The 22,331-nt window shown below is 38.8% G+C and overlaps 1 protein-coding gene and 1 pseudogene across 1 annotated transcript in view; both read right to left on the reverse strand.

The window, feature by feature from the left end:
- LOC139476947 (4-galactosyl-N-acetylglucosaminide 3-alpha-L-fucosyltransferase FUT5-like) overlaps positions 1 to 16,002 on the reverse strand; it is a 29,947-nt gene extending 13,945 nt beyond the window's left edge. The window contains exon 1 of the mRNA XM_071259504.1: positions 15,135 to 16,002. Coding sequence (XP_071115605.1) covers positions 15,135 to 16,002 — 868 coding nt within the window. The remainder of the gene's footprint in view (positions 1 to 15,134) is intronic.
- A 1,449-nt stretch (positions 16,003 to 17,451) lies between these two features.
- LOC139477012 (collagen alpha-2(I) chain-like) overlaps positions 17,452 to 22,331 on the reverse strand; it is a 40,146-nt pseudogene continuing 35,266 nt past the window's right edge.

The following is a 22,331-nucleotide window of genomic DNA, read 5'->3' on the forward strand; positions in this document are numbered from 1 at the left end:
ACAGTAAATGTTTTAAAAGCGATATTGTTGTTTATTTTTATTTGATGACAAATTCTATCCATTTTAGCTATAATAACGGCAACGCTTTTTGTCAGGACATTATCATTTGCAGAAGCCCTCTGCCTTTTCAACTGAAAAAAAGAAAGAAAAGTAGTTTGGCACCATCATTTAGGACTACGATGTTGAGTGGAAATAGGGATGCCACTGACAAAATTGGATCTTCTTAAGGTTATTACATTTATACAATGACGTGACCTGTAATGGGATGACCTCAGATGTTTGTGTAGCATCAGCAGGTACTAAGATCTGGTTTTAATGAGATTGGAAATTTAATGAATAGTGGTATTTCCATACCCAACTCTTTCGCGACTTAACAGCAAAGTCAACTGTCGTAACAATTGGTATATCAAATCTACAATGGTTTTGGGGTACATTCTCAGGGCAATGAATTCAATAATTAGTCTGAAATGATCAGTCACACAACCTTATTTTGCTAATATCTTCAAATCTAAACATATTAATATATTAAATACTGGATTCTCTGAAAGGTATTGGTTTACATTTTGCTATGATAAATACATCAGCATGCAAGAGTCGTGGATTGTAGAGAGGTACTTATAATTATTTGATCTGACAAGTTTTAACTTGGGAGATCTTGGGATGATGCTGTCCTGTTGTAACCATCGCAAATGTTTCAGCAAAAAAATGATAAACATTAAAATCATGAATATTAATATTCGTAACACAATTTGGTTGTAAACGCGTTTAGATTATGAACATGTCTGGGTGTTAAACAATTCCGAACATGTTTAGGATATAGACATATTCACAACACTCTTCATTATAGAATAAGGAATAAACATGTTTTATTACAACAGTGTGACCTATCAAACGTCTTCTCATGAAAGTACATGAAGGAACTTCGGGCCAATTCGGACTGAACACAGACCAAACACATTTGATAAAGACTATGTTGAGAATGTAGAGGGAAAAAGGCTTATCTTTGAGCCACGTGCTTGCTTTTTCATGTTACCTAACTCAACCACGCTCACAGACAGCTATGCTTCCTGAATTTTATTTAAACAATATCTATTTCCAAAAAAAGGAATGGGACTGTGAACAGGTTAAACCTATTTAAACACCTCTCTCTACAAAGGACGTTTAACAATTAACAAGAGTAAACTGTACATAAAATAATATGTTTAGATTAATTGTACCTACTGTTGCAAATATTATGATGCGAATATACAAGTCACACACAAATACCCAAATACACACATACATATATTGGTACATAAATTAAACAGCATACCAGCAAATCACACATACAAACAACTATTTGATTGATGTCATCGTAAAGAACACATATCTAAATTTTAAATCTTTTAGATTTTGCAATGAACAAATGGACAGATTGTACAATAACAAGGCTAGTATCAGTAGATGTTGTAGCATTTCCATATAATACTGAACCCAAGGCATATCCAAGTGTAGGATCCTCATATTGATATCCAAAGGAGAAGGTAGTAGACTCATGAATATGTCTGTGATATTTGTGTACGTTTAAATCACTTCATCCTAACCTGAGGCGGCAATGGATAAGTGGACAGATACGGGTACCACAGTCTAAGTTAAAGCCTAATATTTTAGGATTTTCTGTCGTGGTGATACCTTTAGTGTAGTCATTTACAGCGTATTTTGACTAAACATCATCCGGTAATTCATTCCACATTCGCACTGTGTCGGGTAAAAATGATTTGTGGTAGTTAATTGTTCCAGCATTTACAGTCTGTAGCTGTGAAGAAGTTCTTAAATTGCAACGTGCGCCCGCTGAGACATTAGCAGCAACAAGATTACATAGATAATAAGGGGCCAACATGTTAACTGTTTTATAAAATGTTTTTAATTTATGAGATTGCCGTCTTTTGGATAAGCGTGTAAGGTTAGTTTCAGAAATTAGAGACTCGTGACTGGTACCACGAGTAGCCCGACATATTGTTCTCAGTGCGTCTAAATTTAGCCTTCCTATACCAAAGTTTGTTCTTGAGAACAGTTATCCCATACCTGGTCACAATAGTCGAATATTGGTAAAATAATGATATATATATGTTCTGTAACGTTTTCCTGAACAGGCGGTATTTGAAAGTTCTAAAGCAGTTAATCATTAGGCTTTCTTCGTCTACTATATTATCTATATGATTTGACCAGTAGCCATCTTGCTGTAAAATGAGACCCAGGTGTTTGTGCGATGAGACCTCTGTTATTGGAGTACCTTTCATTTTAAGAACAGGTTTTTGACTTAAATTAATTTTTCTTACAAACATTATGTTTTCAATTTTATGAATAAACGTTACTTGCCATTTATTCGCCCATAAAGATATCCTTTCTAGATCAACATTTTAATTAACTGCTGCCGTGTTAGGATCATCGACAATAATATAAAGAGACGTATATTACTGTGTATCATCAACCAGGTCATTTATAAACATGAAAAATAATAATTGTCCTAGGACCGATTATCTGTTTTAGACCACATGCCGATTGTAGATATTCTATTACTCCAAGAAAACCAATGTTAAAATCCATTGTTATAATTGTATCAGTATTAAGGTCTATGGCATTACCTATTGATTTGTCAATGAGATACCAGTATTAGTTGCTTTTGTCTGCTCTATAAAAAGATCCAATTAATACACTTCAATTTATGGATATGACCTGAGTCCATATACCCTCATGTCCAATTATAGTTAATTGGTCCATTTGTTTAACGTGTAAACTAGTCCTGACATAATGTATATTGCGACGCCACCACCTCTAGTGTTGCGATCAAGCCTAAACGGTAAAGGATAGCCAGGAATAGAGACTTGACTATCCGGAATGCCAGGATGTAACCACGTTTGGAACATGTGTGTGTTCTTTGAGTACATTGCTGTTGCAAATATGCCCACCGACTGCCTGTTATGTACAATATCAACCCCCATCGTCGAAGTTCATTTCAAGCCATGTATCATATACAGACAGACTATCGGTGATTGGAATTAGAAGTGTGAAAACGTCTTCAAAAATATATTTGGAAATAACAGGGATGATATATACAAGGTAATATTTGCACAATAGTGACAGTAAAACACAAGGATTTGCTGGGGAAAATGTAAGTGATAAAGATTGGTAAATTGAACAGTAAGAAGAAAGCCTAAAATCAAAGTCACCAAAGTTTGGTATGGAATAATGAGAAGCTAACTGAGAGGGGGAAATAATATAAGATATGTTTTCCTAACAGATTGTGTGAACAGAAGTCATAGATAAATATAAAGCAAAAACAGATAAATAAATAAAATAATAATATGAAGATTATTTCATTGTCATCAATAAACTAAGCTCACGCCCGGGGCAAGTCTAGGTACTGGCACACCTGACTCGGCACGTGAATATTGAGTGTGATAGGCGCTCAGTGGATGACGTGACAAATTCATATGGCTATAAACTCTTGGATATGTGTAAAAACAACGCCATGTTTATCGTTAACAGCCGAGTTGGGACAGATAAGAAAGTAGGAGCAGTGACTTGTAAAAATTCTAGCGTAGCCTATCCTCTGCAGACTTGTTTCCTTTCTTTAAGGAATGTATCGTTAAAGAGTTCGATCCCATTTTCTCGGACGTCCATTGTCGAATTGAACTTCTTGTACACATCCAATCAGATATCTCACATAATGCGAATGATAACAGTACACAATCTAGTCATGAAAAAGCATGCGCAAAACGTAGTAGAAAATGGGATCCTAGCCAAATGATAAAGAACTGATAATCTTAAAGATGAAATTAATAGGATAACACAACAACTATGTGATAAATGCAGCTCAGCATATACACATTTGGCTTTAAAACGAGTAACAAGAAAAGAAAATCTGAAAACTCATCTCCACCTTTGTTCGACGCAAAATGCTATACAGCTCGCAAAAAGTACCACAAATGTAAAAAAAGAATTCGGACGCTATCAAACTATACACAACAGGCAATGCTTTCAAACTGCCGCTAAAACGCACAGTAAAGCGTTAAAACAATCACATTGTGCATGCAAGCAGAGGTGTGCGGAAACACTCACAGTGACCATGAACAAGGACCCAAAAACATTTTGGAATATCTTAAAATCATTTCGTAAAAAGGAATCTGATAAAAGTTTAAGTATTGACATGTTGTATGAACATTTTAAAAAGTTTTAATGAAGCAGTCGATATTGATATTGATCATTTACCAAGTGATATATCTTATCTTGATATACCTATAACAGAAGATCTAGAAGAGGTAAGATATGCTTGCAATAGGTTGAAATGCAATAAAAGTTGAGGATTAGATAACATATGTAACAAAATTTACCTGAAATTGTGTAATGTAATATTTGAGAATGATGTTATCCCAGAAGCTTGGCTTCTCGGTTACATGTAGCCAAACTATAAAAACAAAGGCAATCCCACTGGGCCTGAGTATACCGCGGTATCTCACTTGTAAGTTGCCTGGCAAGCTTTTCACAGCTATCATAAATAGTCGGTTACAAGCTACTTCAGAAATTGGGGAAAAACAAGCCGGCTTGTGGAAAAACCATTCAACTATTGATCACATATGCGTCCTTAAGTTAAAGTTTATACGAAAAGGTCGGTTTTAGCTATCCCAACTTTCTAGAGTTATTATTGTACTTTTTAAATATTATGTACATTTTACATCCCAAACCTGCTTTTTAATTCTCCAACGAAGAAAAAATATTTTATATGGCTAGTTACGGGTAGTATATTTTACATACCCCTTTTACACCAATTTATTTATGCTGTATATACTGTGATATATTTTAAGTCTCTCGTAACCCTTAACGGTCTGTCCTTAAGTCCCTTATCGATATCAATCAATCATCTAGTGAAAAGTTATTTTGTGCTTTCATTGATTTTCGGCACAGCGTTCGACACAGTACGGAGATCTGGGTTATGGCTTAAAATGATTAAAAGTAACATTAGTGGGAAATGTTTTAGGTTAATGTACAACATGTGTCAGAATAATAAGTCTTGTGTTATGTATGATACTGACAATTCTTTTCACATGTAATGCTGGAGTTCGCCAAGGTGAAAACTTGTCTCATTTTCTGTTTGCGCTTTATATTAACGATTTGGAATGCGAGAGAAAATGATTTTGTGAATAATTATATCGAGAGTCATCTTGGTGTTCTCATAAAAATGTTCCTACTTCTTTAAGCAGATGACACTGTTTACTGTCGGAGACTGCTGCAGATTTACAAAAAGCTTTAGATACTTTTGGAAATTATTGTGAAGCATAAAAGCTAAAAGTCAATATAAATAAAACAAAGGTTGTGATATTTTCAAAAGGATACATGAGGAAAAGACTTACGTTTACACCGCAATGTTGTGAGATTGAAATTGTTAAACAGTATCTCTACCTGGGTGTATTATGGAAGGTTTTGTTTCGCTATCAAGTTACACTGCAAGGTTGTGAGATTGAAATTGTTAAACAGTATCTCCTACCTGGGTGTATTATGGAAGGTTTTGTTTCGCTATCAAGTCCGTCAATGACCAAGCAAGTAGAGCCATGTTTGGAGTTATTAAACTCATTCGACAATAAGAAATCCCAGTTGATTGTCAGCTGAAGTTGTTTGATAACTTAATGCTACCAATATTGTTGTATGGCTCTGAAGTTTGGGGCTTTAAAAAATTAGGTATCCTACAGAGAATACATTTAGGATATTGTAAATATATCCTTAACGTTAGGCAAACAACTCCAGATTATATGGTTTATGGCGAACGTGGTAGACATTACATTAAGAACAACAAATCCCAGGCTAGCAATTGAAACTGGAAGATGGAATAATGTATATAGAAATGACAGACTGTACTCACTTTGTAACACTGCAATTGGGGATGAATTTCAGTTTGTATTATATTGTAATGAATTACAGGATCTCCGGAAATCTTTATTACCCAACTATTTTTGTCAATATCCAACTATAGACAAATGTACCTATCTCATGAATTGTCAGTATCAGCCATTACTTATAAAGCTTTGTGAATATACCTAAAGTGAATTGTCCATACAGATATCAATGCGAGATATTATTGATTATGATGAATGTGTGTGTATTTGTTTTGTCCAAAATTACAAATGGAAGCACACAGTTACCCTAAGAAGTTAAACTGAAAGAAAGTGAACCTGACATGCACCACCATCATTAAATTATTAAACATGTATTGCTTCTTTATGATCTGTTTATTAATAATAAAACTAAAACTCTGTATTTGATCATCTGACGGAAATACACGTGAGCGTTTGCCCATCGTCCATCTTCCATCATAATTATCTTGTCATCAGAAACCACCGGACAAATGAAACTAAAAATCCACACGCTTGTTCCCACCAAATCAAAACAATGATCCCAATTTGCAGACATATCATTTGCACTTTTCTTATTGATGCCACATTTTGGCCGATGTATAAAACTTTATGTACAACATTGATGTATGGATTTTGTAGTTGAACATGTTCTAGCTCTGAAGGGGTGAATTTGGCGTTTTGTGCCAGATGTCTTACATTGATGGCATTCTCTTGTCAACTGATATTTTCAAGGTCCATATTATCTTCTGTATCCTTAGTCCGTCCAAAATGGATTCAAACGCGGTAGGTTATGAACATCCTACGCATTTCGCAAGTGGGTATATTTTGTGGATACTATTACGGATGATACTACTACTCATGATGCTAATACAATTGCAGGAAGCCTTGGAACCCAACTAATCTCCTCAAAACTAACAAATGACTGACAGTGAAATACCCATAGCTAACATATATCACAGGTTTATCCATGAAACAAACATGAAGCAAATACGGCAAAATCATTGAGAAATGTAACAATCTCATAACTCTAAATAACATGTCCTCAACACTTGGATTTCAAATTCACACAATAACATAACATAACATAACATAACATAACATAACATGACATAACATAACATAACATGACATAACATAACATAACATAACATAACATAACATAACATGACATGACATGACATGACATGACATGACATAACATGACATAACATAACATAACATAACATAACATAACATGACATGACATGACATGACATGACATGACATAACATAACATAACATAACATAACATAACATAACATGACATGACATGACATGACATGACATGACATAACATAACATAACATAACATAACATAACATAACATAACATAACATAACATAACATAACATAACATAACATAACATAACATCCGTATCACAACAGCAATCTAACTTGTCTTGTACGTGATAGTTCAATACTACTCCTCTCGTTTTCATAAGAAAGTCCGAATATAACCGACAGAAAGTAAACTAACTGGACGAACACCATTCCAATATTGTATGCATCTATGCCGTTTGGACCAGATTCGAGAATTTACAGACCATCGCCATACAGCTGGAAAACTACAGTGTTAAACAAGAAAATAGCACTTACATTATCTTCATTCTCTTAAGCTCTGAATGTTCAATATAACAATATTTCAGAAAGATCCTCTGAGTACATCCCTATTTCCAGACACTGTCATGGTAGAAAGTCGAATCACACTTACAGTTTCGCCATCGTGACCTGCAATCAGTCTGTGCGCCGTATTGAAAGACTTCTAAAACATAGCCATATGTGCACATTATCTACACAATCACGTGATGTCTGTTCGATACAGACATTTGCAAAAGTGATTACCCTTTTGTGTACGCAGTGCGGCGCATGAGTATGTTATACGAGATAAGGAAACATACAGGGGTATTCATTGTAGAAACATTTCCTTTCGAAAACTTGGTTAGTTACAAACATACAAACACTACAATGATCTGATTCAAGTTAGAAAGCGGCCATGGTCGTCTCCTTGATTGTTTACTATCGGTTGAACATACGGGGCAGGTTGTTGTTTGTTTGAGAGAGAATATGTTTTGGTCAATGATTCAAGAAATCAATTGTTTCTCAAATAAATTTAGGGAGAAGCAAGCAGTTTTTTAGACCAAAAACACATCATCTTATCAAGATATTCAGTGAAATGTTATCTTTTATGTCGAAACCTGTGATCAATTTTCATTTACAATATTACCACAACAGTATAATTTTCGATTTCACTGTTATTCTCTGAAAAGAACATTACACAAAAGCAAAAGTATTTTAATATAAAAATATTTAACAAATGCTCACTGTATGTCCTGATATCCAAAATGTTTGGGCTCCCCCTTTCAGAGAACACTGTTGTCCAAGGCCGGTGAAGAAGGCAGAACTCAGCCCTGGCTCATTTGCGCCTGGGGTGAGATCACTGTGGAGTGTATTGAACCAGGGCTGAGATGACTCCCTCTTGGCTCAGAGCACTACACCCTCATTGGCCTTAATGACTCCCCGGGCTCGAATATCTTGTTTTCTTGCTATTTCACATGTCCATGCTAGATGGTGTGTTCTGGTATGCTTGTGCTTAAATTCATAAATCTATTGGAAGCGAATGTGGTGTTGTGGGGTGTGCGTGTTGACTGAATGACACATGTGCCCATCCCCCTGTTCATGTATCACTTTCTCAGACATATGAATCCTGAGTACAACGTCAAGGATCCCTATCACTACATACTTGTTTATCCCTTCACAAACTTACGAAAACCCCGAATAGTTTTACGTTAGAAATATCTCAATTCGGACTTGTGAAACCTTTTTCGAAGTGATTCATAGACACATGCTTATCATAAGTTGATATTTAACAATTGATTATAAATTGTTTGAAACACTCGAATTTCATTGGATCATAAAAACAAATTAGTCATAATTAATTTGGATCGAAACATGCTTCTGATGTCATGACCGCTTCACTGCGTACTTATCCAACACACTCGCACTTCATCAGTTTAAGTGAGTATGATATTACGAAGCTTTTAGCAATATTCCAGCAATATCATGGCGGGGACACCGAAAAATGGGCTTCACGCATTGAACCCAGGTGGGTAGTCGGCGGATATTTCTTTTTAAATCAACAATTTTTCCAATGTTTATGGTCTGAACCTTATCAGAATTCAGTGATGATTAATTTCCATCCTCGCCAACTTAAAAAACCCCAGTTCAGGTGAATTAAGAAACTTCAGCAAATTTAACATTATGAAAATAAAAAAGTCGAATGAAACTATCGTCTTCTTAAATGTGTAGGCCTATCTTATGAACACGTCTCTTTTTAAATATCTTTGTAAATATTTCATTACAAGGTAACAAAGGTATATAACCACCATTGAAAAAAGCGAAAATAACTGATTACCATCATTACCTGAGTTCTGTTTACAATTTCATAATGATGTCTGTCATTAAGCAGCTGATTGAATAGCCTAAAGTGCATATCTATATTTTACTAAATTATCTCGTGAAACAATATTTTCTCCAAAACAAATTAATAAATTATTCCAACAGACACAAGAGGTTCAACACAACCTCTGGAGGACAACAATAGATGAGAATGACCAAGACTCTATTTCAACCCTACGGACAACACACGGACTTTTCAACGTGAGGGAATTATTAAAAATAAAACATTAAATAAACTTGTGTTTCAAAAATACAATTATATGAATTTTTCTCACATTTATTTCTTTAGTTTCTATTTTTAGAATACGCAAACTTAATTGCCATGGAGCCTATAGGCCTAACCTATAACAAACAATGTTTAATTTATGAGATTAGAACGGACAGCCTTGTTAGAATACTTCCCTATTTATACCTAATTATATTTAACAGCAAAATTTGAATATAATATTTGCCTACCTGATAAACGGAATGTTTGTTTCCGTTTAGAATTGCTGACTAAACATGAGATATCTTATAAGTTTGAAACAATTCCTGAAGAAGAATTGTCGTCACACCTTCGACACTTTTACGCGGAACTTCGCACTGCTCACGGACTATACGCTTCTATAAGTCTTCTTTTGTCGGTATCCGATCAGTGATGCACCTGAGTTCTCCACCATTTGGGTGAAATGTCAACATTGAGATTCACAGTGCCAATATTGTTTTCCTGGGCATGCTTAAAAAAGGAAAAAACTTGGTCTTGACAATGCCAAACACAACGAGCCCATTCCACCAGCAGGTCTGTCTGAAATTAGAAATCATCTGTCAGTTGACACACCAGTAAATTTGCAAAGAAAAGTCTGGTGTGATTTTACTTTGGGCTTTGGTCGCAGGGGAAATGAAAATCAAAGCGATTTGACCATCAATTCAATTGTCGTCGAATCGGACGATGTTGGGACAGAGTTTATCACAATGAACCATTTGGAATCCACCAAAATCACCCCGTGGGCTTGCAAGATAAGTGTCAGGCAAAAATACCGAAATTATGGTACTCATACTCCCTAGGTCAGGCCATTCCATGGAGTGTTGGCAGAAGGTAGAGTACTACCACACACCAAACATTAAGCTGGTCTCTGTCATGTTTGGGGGATTTATATACCCAACGGGTTACTTATTTACAACGTAAACATTGTTGCATTGAACAAATAGTTGTTTGTGTTCTTTTGACGAATATTCCGTTCCGTTACAATGTCTATAACATAATTTACATTTGCAAATATTTAGTCAGTTAGTAGAACTGAGAAAGCCCCCCCTAGGATATCCTTGGAAGTTGGCATTTCATTTTTGAGTTCTTTTGTCAATTTTGATTTTTTGCGGCACCAAGATTATTGTGTTTACCCGAGTAAAACGTTTTCAGTTGAAAAATGAATGTTTATTTTCCCTTAACTGAGAAGCTAGGTTTCCATTTTGCGTGTGTGTGTGTGTGTGTGTGTGTTTGTGTGTGTTTGTGTGTGTGTGTGTGTGTGTGTGTGTGTGTGTGTGTGTGTGTGTGTGTGTGTGTGTGTGTGTGAAATAGTTTTTTTAACATCAGCTACAGCTACACAAATCTCTGTTCACGTATTGCATTTTATAAACCAGCGAATTTGTCGAAAAGGATGTAATATTTCATATTGAAACCACTGAAAAGTATATGAATGTGTACATCTAAACGGTATAACATTGTTATGTCACTTCTAAGTAGGAATTCCTATATTTAGAGGCGTTGCATCTTGATAATTTGTTTGTCTATAATTATGTTTTAGAAATATTGATAACCTTTCCTTGTTTTCAACAAACGAAATAAATTAAATGGTAAAATTGGGTAAGTTTGTTCAGTATTGCATAACAGACTGGATCAGACTTATGAAAATTAATTTTAATGTTGTATTTGCCGTGAATTGTATAAAATAGAGAATGTGTCCCCTTTTGTCACTACTTTCATAAATACATCTGATGCATCTTGTAGACCATGATTTTATGCCCAGTCATTCGAACGGTTCTTCTGCCCATCCTTTATCTTCTCCATGTAATTAATAAAAGAGTCTATGAGGAATTCTGCGACATTGGCACTACGTGCACTGTATGGTGATCAGTATATTTTGCAGTCGACTGATGATAAACCTAATGCTTCATTAGTAGATTTTTCAAATTAACAAGTCTGATAATGACAAAGGGTTTCTACCAGTAGGCAGCATCAGACGGTATATAACAACTCCATAGGACTTCTTTGAGTGGCATCATCTCCATCAGTCTGCTTGTTTACTCTGCTTGTATACTCTGTGTTCATAAGTCATCCACTGGCTTCCAATTAGCTTAATCACCTCTCTGTGTCCATCAACTAGTCACTGTAACAACTTAGATGTCAATAAGTGTATATATACCTATGTTGTTTAGCCCTATCCATCACTTGCTTGATAAAGGTGTTAGGATCTACACCGAAACGTCGCACTAATTGCAATAAAGAAGTTGTTCATCCATAGAACTCGTCTTACTTCAACTCCATAGGACTCTTCTGTAAACTGATTTTGTTATCTCTGCACACCATGCCTATTTGTAAGGACTGAAATACCCCAATTAGCTGCCTGAGCTGTGTCGCTTGATGACATTAATGAAAACACATTGTCTTCTGGCATTCTTAATCTGGTGTACATTTTAGACACTGTCATTGTAGACAAATACAGTGAAATTGTACTCTTGTTACTCTTTAATAAACTGTAAATGAGATCACCATCAGGTATATTTTCCTTTTTTTCTTGCGCCATGTTTCATCCATGTTGCCTTAGATCTAACCATTATTGCCTGAGTTCTACTTTTTTCATTATTTCATTTAACTTGGTGTAGAAATGATCTATTTCACTATGAAATGTCAGTTTGGTATTGTTGACGTCAGTTTCATCCAATTCCGCAGTTTTTGTGGGTTATTTATGCTTCGCGTTCATGATGAATATTGTATAGTTTTATTATAGATCATTAATATGATCCTTTCCCATAGACGTTGGTAATTTATTGAGAAGTTGCCTTCATTACATCTATACTGACTTATCATTTCCTTGATAGTTGATTTACTAACTCAACGTAGGTTTGATTATATGTTCTGGTGTTCGTGCATAAAAGTACAGATTTATCTCAATTGGGACTGATGAAACCTTTCTGATAGTGAATCATGGACACCTGATTATCATAAGTCGATAGTGAATCATGGACACCTGCATATCATAAGTCTATAGTGAATCATGGACACCTGCTTATCATAATTCGATAGTGAATCATGGACACCTGCTTATCATAAGTCGATAGTGAACATTGGACTCTGCATTCGGCAGAGATTTCTGATAATCATGGAAAAGGTTTTATCGTATATATCTAAGAAATTGTTTAAAAAACTTGTTGAACTTTTTTTATGCTTTTGGTATGTTTTTTTAATGGTAATGGTAGATTAATTTATTCATATTATAGTTCTACATGGAAATGATATTATATATTGCTCAAAATTTACTGAGGATCAAGTTTTGATGCCATCAGAACATCATCCAAGAAATAAGGATTAAAATATCCCGGTATACAATGATTGGGTAACCGCTATTGGACCTCAATTTCATGATGGACAGACAGAGGCATGCAGTCATGGGCATGATGTGCGGGAATCGCTTTAAAACCTGTGTTGGGATGTATCATGACAGAATCGTTGCACATCATTATCAGAGAGCACAGCCGATCATTGCAGCCGTGGAGAGGGTTGGAGTGGGATAAGTGGAGCTGGAAAAACCGACCGATGACAGGTGGCTTGTTACAGGGATGACATCCTGGATGTGTACGTGAGACCGTTTTTTGTACAATCAGACCGCACTTCATCATCATGGACGATAACGCACTACCACACCGTGGTCCCTTCTTATAACATGAGACATTTGTCCTCATGGAGTGGCCCGCCTCCTCATCAGACCTCAATCGTATCGAACATATGCAGAACGAGCTGCAGATAGCCCTCTCACGACACCATTTCCTTCCGGCAACTGTACAGGAACTCGGCAATGTGTCACTGAAGAGTGGAACGTCTTCCCTTGACAACCATCCAAACACCAAACATCCAAACACTGCTGAAAGTTATGGACATGATGAATGTGTTTTGGGGATTTTTTTACGTTTAAGTTTTTGTCAGATACTCCCATTTTGAATGGTGATCTGACTGACATTTGAACACGTTTGTTGGCATTGTGTGGCCCACGACAACGGACTGCTGCTCATCACACACATCTTCACACAAGATTGTCCACATGGTGTTAGGACAAGGTCTCGCACAAGAATGCTAAGAACTTACGGTTTCGCAACTATTTTGACTTTGTTTCCACAACAATGGTTGTTTACAATATGAGTATTGATTGATAGCATCTGATGTAAAATTATGTAATGTCTTGGTTTTAAGCCTTCAAGTTAGACGTCACTGTTTTTTATTTGCCCTTGCAGCTGTCGTCTAAATGTAAAATAGATTAATATAGTGTACAGTAGTGTGTGGAATTGATTACGATATTGAAATAACGAAGGTGTTGGTAATGAATGCACTTATGCCCCCTCAGCGTCCAAAGACGCCGGACCCGTGACGATCTGGGTAGAACAGGTCTTCAGCAACCCATGCTTGCCGTAAAAGGCGACAATGTTTGTAGTAAGAGGCGACTAACGTAAACGGGTGGTCAGACTCGCTGACTTGTTTGAAGCATGTCATCGATCCAAATTGCGTGGATCGATGCTCATATCAATCACTGGATTGTTTGGTGCAGACTCGATTATATTCAGACCGCCGTCATATAGCTGGGGTATTGCTGAGTTTGCTGACGCCGTTTGACTACCAAAGAATTAGGTCAATACATAGGCATGCTTAGACCTGGGCCAACACAACGTCAAGTTACAAACGTATTTGATGTCAGCCAAAGTGTGATCAGCAGGGAATGGAATATATTCTAGACGTTTGATTCATCTCCCCAGTGACAGACCGATGGTCGACAGCGTTCCACCACACAGCAGGAATACGGGTGTCTTCTGATAGCAGCAAGACCTCATCAATTCGTGACTGCCACCACAATCAGAAATGACTTGCGAAATGCCAGTGCCATTAACGTTTCTACTTAGTGTGTAACGTCTCCACTAGGCTGGTCTCCGGTCGAGACATTTGATAACAACATGTAATATATAGAGTTGAAGATCGTGTTACATAATATAGTTTTAACACGTGCACATACCTCCAGTTGCCTCAGACATTGTACAGACATTTAAATATTTAAATCAAAATCAATCATTGGACACAACCAGCACACTAGTTTGTTTGGACAAGACAAAGAAACTGTTTGTATTCGGATTACATTCTTTGAAACATGGATACTTTTGACAGACTACATATGTAACTTTTACCCTGTGAAAATAAGTAGGTATAAATCAGCATCTGAAGGTATACATATTACACATGTATATCGAAACACCAAACAAATATGCCAATTTTGCTGACTCAGCAAGAAATAGCCTTCACATCTGAATGGTGCATCCCCACGCAGACATGCATGACACGCTTCTTCATCAGTCATTGGCTATTGTTATGTAACCCAAAAACCCTCTTCTTTGCCCTCCAACATCTTCTACACTTTAATTTTCGACATCTACATCGGAAAACTCAATCTCTACAGATCAAGTAATTTGAAAGTCGCATTGTCGTGTAGCTCGTGACAGCCCACTGTATACTATCACCAATACATCCTGTCAAGGGCCGATACATCGGGCCAAAGGCCAATACGGCCAGCCGAGGGCCGATACAGCCGGCCAAAGGCCAATAGAGCCAGCCGATGGCCAATACAGCCACCCGAGGGCCAATACAGCAAGAAGAGGGCCAATACAGACAGCTGAAGGCCAATACAGCCAGCTGAAGGCCGATACAGCCAGCTGAAGCCCGATACAGCCAGCCGAGGCCCGATACAGCCAGCTGATGGCCGATACAGCCAGCCGAGGGTCGATACAGCCAGCTGATGGCCGATACAGCCAGCCGAGGGCCGATACAGCCAGCTGAGGGTCGATACAGCCAGCTGAGGGTCGTTACAGCCAGCTGAAGGCCGATACAGCCAGCCGAGGGCTGATACAGCCAGCTGAGGGTCGATACAGCCAGCTGAAGCCCGATACAGCCAGCCGAGGGTCGATACAGCCAGCCGAGGGTCGATACAGCCAGCTGAGAGTCGATACAGCCAGCTGAGGGTCGATATAGCCAGCTGAGGGTCGATACAGCCAGCTGAGGGTAGATACAGCCAGCCGAGGGTCGATACAGCCAGCCGAGGGTTGATACATCCAGCCGAGGGTTGATACAGCCAGCTGAGGGTTGATACAGCCAGCTAAGGGTCGATACAGCCAGCTGAGGGTTGATACAGCCAGCTGAGGGTCGATACAGCCAGCCGAGGGTCGATACAGCCAGCCGAGGGTTGATACAGCCAGCCGAGGGTCGATACAGCCAGCCGAGGGTCGATACAGCCAGCTGAGGGTCGATACAGCCAGCCGAGGGTCGATACAGCCAGCCGAGGGTTGATACATCCAGCCGAGGGTCGATACAGCCAGCCGAGGGTTGATACATCCAGCCGAGGGTTGATACAGCCAGCCGAGGGTTGATACATCCAGCTGAGGGTCGATACAGCCAGCTGAGGGTGGATACAGCCAGCTGAGGGTGGATACAACCTGTCGAAGGTCGATACAACCAGCCCAGGGCCAATATAGCCTGCCTAGGGCTATTGCACACACACGCACGCACGCACGCACGCACGCACGCACGCACGCACGCACGCACGCACGCACGCACGCACGCACGCACACACACACACACGTTCATGCACGTCGTCATACAAGTGCAATAATCTTAAATGCGACGCTAAACCCCATTTCACCTCACCTCATATCTCCACAGAAGTGCATTTCAAGGTGTTCTTAGAAACGGGCTGTGAATATTTTACGTCCGTTTCTGTTACTTTACTCATCATTTTACGACCAATTCGGCAATACTCTCACCATATGATGCATAAATATCACACTGTCGTTTCACGTCACATTCAGCAATACTCTCACCATATGATGCATAAATATCACACTGTCGTTTCACGTCACATTCAGCAATACTCTCACCATATGATGCATAAATATCACACTGTCGTTTCACGTCACATTCAGCAATACTCTCACCATATGATGCATAAATATCACACTGTCGTTTCACGTCACATTCAGCAATACTCTCACCATATGATGCATAAATATCACACTGTCGTTTCACGTCACATTCAGCAATACTCTCACCATATGATGCATAAATATCACACTGTCGTTTCACGTCACATTCAGCAATACTCTCACCATATGATGCATAAATATCACACTATAGAATTATATGTCCATGATAGTGTTAATGTGCACTTTGAGTCAGTGTATCATTGTTGTGAAAACAAACACAAATGACAATGAGTGGATAATGAAAGCAAGCAGTTTATTGGCATCACACACAGAACGGTATTCACGTACATTTGGCAACATCTGGCCAAACGAAGAACACATTTCTATAATACAGGGTACAATTTTATATTCCAACTTATTCTCGAAGGACACATTTTGGAAATGTGAAAATGTTCTTTGAATTTGAGGAATTGTGAGTGGACCATAATTACTGTACATAGATTGATGCCAGCTATTTATCTTTAAATGGCTGTCTCGTTACCTTGATTTGGACGCATTTGGCCGATCCTCTAGAGCGAATGTTAAATGGTGCATTTTTTACTAGCGAAAACATATCCATTCCTATCTTTATATACGTGAAGGATCCGCTGATTCAAGCGAGTAGACTAACATCAATGACGTATTCCAGATAGGAATCACCTTGAGGTCAGATAGATGGTATTATTGCTGGGAACATTCGAGGTAAGATAGTTTGGAAAGTCTTGGAATGAAAGCATCTTTTTCAATGTTATACATAGAGGTAAATTGAATGTTCGGAGTGTACAGTTGTATGGCAGAAGTACATATTAGGCGGACATGCTCTTCATTTTGGTTTATAAAGAGTTGAAAGTTGAGGTCTTGGAAGTGTGTTACAGCCTGGAGTGGTGCAGCAATAATGGCAGTCAATACTGGCTACACTTCCAGTTTGTTTCTGCATGCATCTCCCCTCGTCTGAAGTCTGGTGGTACCATTGTCTGGAGCAGGTAGTCTGGCTCACGCACCTGTCACGAAAAATATAAGTTGTTTGCTCGACAGCGTATCATCAATTCAAACTACCAAAAGCTACCACAAATGTTGCTGTTCTTCTCTGAGCCGTGTGTTAACTGTACCATGACCTGAACGCCCGAAGAGATGAAGGTCGTCGATGTATAACAATTTGGTGAAACCCACGAGAAAAATTCCCAGTGTATTTCTGACATACCGACAGACATAATCAAGACCCATCTGGGTTTCGACCTCTCGGCCATAGTTTCCTGGAACGCCTAAGGGACATAATTATGTACAATGATGTGAGGTGAAATGTGTTCAAGGTTATTGTACTTACATAACGACGTGCATGCATGTGTCTTCGTGTGTGTGTGTCTGCGTGTGTGTGTGTGTGTGTGATTGTGTGTGTGATTGTGTGTATGTGTGTGTGAGTGTGTGATTGAGTGTGTGATTGTGTGTGTGATTGTGATTGTGAGTGTGTGTGGTGTAGTGTGTGTGTGTGTGTGTTGTGTTTAGTGTGTGTGTGTGTGTGTGTGTATGTGTGTGTGATTGTGAGTGTGTGTGTGTGTGTGTGTGTGTGTTGTGTTTAGTGTGTGTGTGTGTGTGTGTGTGTGTGTGTGTGTGTGTGTATGTGTGTGTGATGTGTGTGTTTTTATGTGTGTTTGTCTACTTGTACTAGTCCCAACTAATGTCGTTTTGTTTTGAGCCACCACGGGACAGTTTAACATATATACCCCACTCAGACAGAGTATACAGACTCCGAGCCAACCAGTCCTTGTTTTATCCCCTTAATATCCAGACAGGGTAACAAGAAATACCATTGTATTACGTCGTTTGGTATGACGCGACCAGCGGTCTCCGACGCTCTAATCACCACACCAAAGAGGATATCCGTTTCCAGTGAATTGTACATGTTTATGAATACACGTAAAACGTATAACAAATCCCTGTATGAACAGGGAGCCAGGTCAGAAGGTACGTTCCGTGATAACAGGATCCGGATTATAGAGGCATAAAAGCTGCAAGATAGTACTCTCACCAGACAAACTTGTGATTGATATTATGAGTATCGTCATATCCATCTCTCCTGTCGGATATGATGACAAGCAGCTAGCCAAGTCACTGCGCCCGGCCACTTGTTCTATTAAGTCGCCTCGTGAGCAGTGGGGGCACGGGTGGCCCAGTCGTCTAAGGTGCCGCGATTCGCTGTGCAGAGTTGCGTCCCTTGGGCACGCCAGAAACCTATGATTGAGGGTTCGAAACCCGGTTCGCCCCGATTATGTTTCTTAGGTTTGTCAGCACCATACCCGTGCTCGTGGGTTTCACCGAAGTGGTAAACGTCTGAGACCTGAGACTTCGGGCTTTCCTCTCGCATTAAGCTGACACGCCGTGATATAACTGGAATACTGTTAAAAGCGGCGTTAAACCCAACTCACTCACTCACTCGGGTGAACAGTACAGGTTGGTGTCTCTCATGTCAGTAGCGTTCACACATTTCAAAATTTTATTTTGGTGAAATATTTATGTTTGACATTTAGATCTATCTTGTGGGTGGTTAAGTTGATTGTACACCTCTTTTAGAAATATTCCAGCAATATCACGACAGGGGACAGCAGAAAAGGGCCTCACACATTGTACCAATGTGGGGAAAAGAGCCCATCTTCGGGGGGAAGTGCGAACGCATTAAGCACAAGGCTAACCTTCTATCTTGTGATTGCAAGGTTACTTACTTCGTGTGGTATCTTGGGATCAACAGTGACAAGCAAGTGATTAACATTTTTGGATTTTTTCAAGACTGCAACTCTGGCCAATAATGAGTGAGTATAGTTTTACGCCGCTTTAGCAATACCCATGTTGGGAATCGAACCTGGGTCTTCAGCGTGACGAGCGAACGCTTTAACCACTAGGCTACCCGACCGCCCCATTCTGGCAAATAAGACAACTAGGTTCTTTAAGGACTAATGATAATGCATTGAGTGTTACCTTTTATATGTCGTCTGAGCGCCATTCACGTCATGTAGAACATCAACCATACAGAATTGACCTGCATGACACAGTTGTTCCTTTGGTACAAACATATCCCTCGGACTGCACGGAATCTTCGCGTTCAAGTCCCCACAGACTTGACATTTCAGTCCTTCGTGAAAATAAAATACTTTGGTCAAAACATTTATTTCGTCAGAATGTCTACGCTGAAGAATCTTTAAAAATGTTATGTATTTGATGTAAACTCATAAATAATTTTTACTCAGCTGCATAATAGATTGTTTTTCATCAGTGAACGACGCTGAACTTCCCTAAACAAAACAAATATACACTACCGGGCAAAAGGAGGTATACACTTGAAAATTGAATTTTTCAAAACATTACGAATGTTAACAAAACGTTACATGGCTGAAAGCAGTCGCCGATATATTGCAAACTCCAAAAACACAACGATGTTACCCGTGTTCAATATATCACATTCAAATAACCATTTCTTGGCGTGTATTTTTTAAATTTTAGCCACCAATAAACATGGGTGTATTCGTTTTTCTGCCCAGCACTTTATGTTTTTGCATACTACATTCGCTTCTGGACCAGACTCCATTAATTACAGGTCACTCTCATATAGCTGGAATATTGCAGAGTGCAGCAAACAAACAAACAAAATAAACGTATTTATTTTCTAAAAACAAAGAAATACGCGTTTGTATCATTGTTTTCCTCAGTACAATTGAGGTAGCAGTGGATGGGAATTGAGGTAGCAGTGGATTGGAAATCGAAATAAAGAATAACAATTATGTTTGACCTGCCTATTGTTTTACAATGAAATACGCGTTTGTATCATTGTTTTCCTCAGTACAATTGAGGTAGCAGTGGATGGGAAATCGAAATAAAGAATAACAATTATGTTTGAGTGAATGAGTGAGTTGGGTTTAACGCCGCTTTTAACAGTATTCCAGTTATATCGCGGCGTGTCAGCTTAATGCGGGAGGAAAGCCCAAAGTGATGCAGGTCTCAGACGTTTACCACTTCGGTGAAACCCACGAGCACAGGTAGGGTGCTGACAAACCTAGAAACATAATCGGGGCGAACCTGGATTCGAACCCACAATCATAGGTTTCTGGCGTGCCCAAGGGGCGCAACTCTGCACAGCGAATCGCGGCGCCTTAGACGACTTGGCCACCCGTGCCCCCAATTATGTTTGACCTGACTATTATTTCTCAATAAGTAACGAGCAACCTATTTATGTGTCCCAAGTTATTTGTACATGTTATGATCAGTGTTTCCGTTATATTGTTACAAGGTAAACTGCATCTAAAAAACATAAGTAAAACTGTAAAAAATGAAACCCTTTGAATGATGTTTACTGACGCGATAGCTTTAATGATTGAATAAAAGCATGGACGCTGGGTTGTCTGAAAGCGGAAGAGAAACAGAAACATGAATCGATAGAGACAAGGTATTTCCCATTTATCATTGTGATTGTTTCAAGACTGTGGGTGCCATTCAAACTGATTAGCAGAGGTAGAACACTTTTCTCATGAGTCATTAAATCGGATGACGGATCGGTCAGCAGTCCACGGGATTTTTCCGATTACGACACATGAGTTCATGGTCGGATTTAGTTTTTAACGAATCAAATTGATGTATTATGACATGTGACAAAAAAGGTCAGGTTCGATCACCTATAACACTAATACAGTAGTGTGGGTTTTGTAGTTGACTGCACACAGACACTTCTCTGTTCCCCCCTCTGTGACGAGCCTGTCCTGTCTTGTTTAGAAGGCGTATTTTAAGCGATGGACTGAAGCGTTAGTAAAAGTATTGGAGTACAGTAAATTACGGTTATAACGAACACGCTTATAACGAACTGACGATATAACGAACTTACTTTTTTGGTCCCGACTATTTGCTATAGTTATGCTGTATATATCCTTATAACGAACTACGGTTATAACGAACTATAATTAGTAGTCCCCTTGTGTTCGTTATAACCGTACTTTACTGTATAAACCTTGTATTGTGTTCATTGTTACGTGTAAGTGACAGTACATAAATGCTTATGGAGGCACTTCTGAGCAAGGGTCGATGGACCAATTGCTCCTTGACTTAAATGACCCTTGGTTGACCAGGCGAGTTGAGGAGTCATGGCTTAGACTGACCATGATGACGTGGAACACAATACATTTATTAACTGAAGTAGGGTCCTGTTAAGTCATCAACGCAGTTACGACAATATCAGCGTTTCCGCTTAATGTGGGAGGAACGACCAAAGTCATTCAGGTGTTATGTGCTTACCACAAGGGAATGGTCATGGTGACATCAAACCCAAAATAAACAGAGATGTGATTCTCGTATTGGAACCCACAGTGATTAAAGCTTTTAACGTCTAAGGCATGCCACTTTGCAAAGCCCTTTCAGGGACACCAACAGCTATTTAAGACAGAATGTCTGATTGAGTCTAATCTGACCTCACTTTGCTACCGTTGTAGGCGTTGGCGTTGAAGTCGACGTTGAAGCTGACGTTGAAGATGACGTTGACACCGACGTTGGGGGTCCTGTGACTGCTGTAGAAGATGTAACTCCTGAGGACTTCAACTTTACAGAGAGAACTGTCAGTGCTGTGCTGTCTGGATGGGGTTGTGCAGATGCTATATAAATGCAGTTGTGTGATGATTGAAATTAACGTCAATATTGAGTGACTTGGGTGTAAGGCTGCTTTGAACACTA

The sequence above is a fragment of the Haliotis cracherodii genome, unplaced genomic scaffold (genome assembly GCF_022045235.1).
Source record: "Haliotis cracherodii isolate W230 unplaced genomic scaffold, xgHalCrac1.p SCAF_30, whole genome shotgun sequence".
NCBI lineage: Eukaryota > Metazoa > Mollusca > Gastropoda > Lepetellida > Haliotidae > Haliotis > Haliotis cracherodii.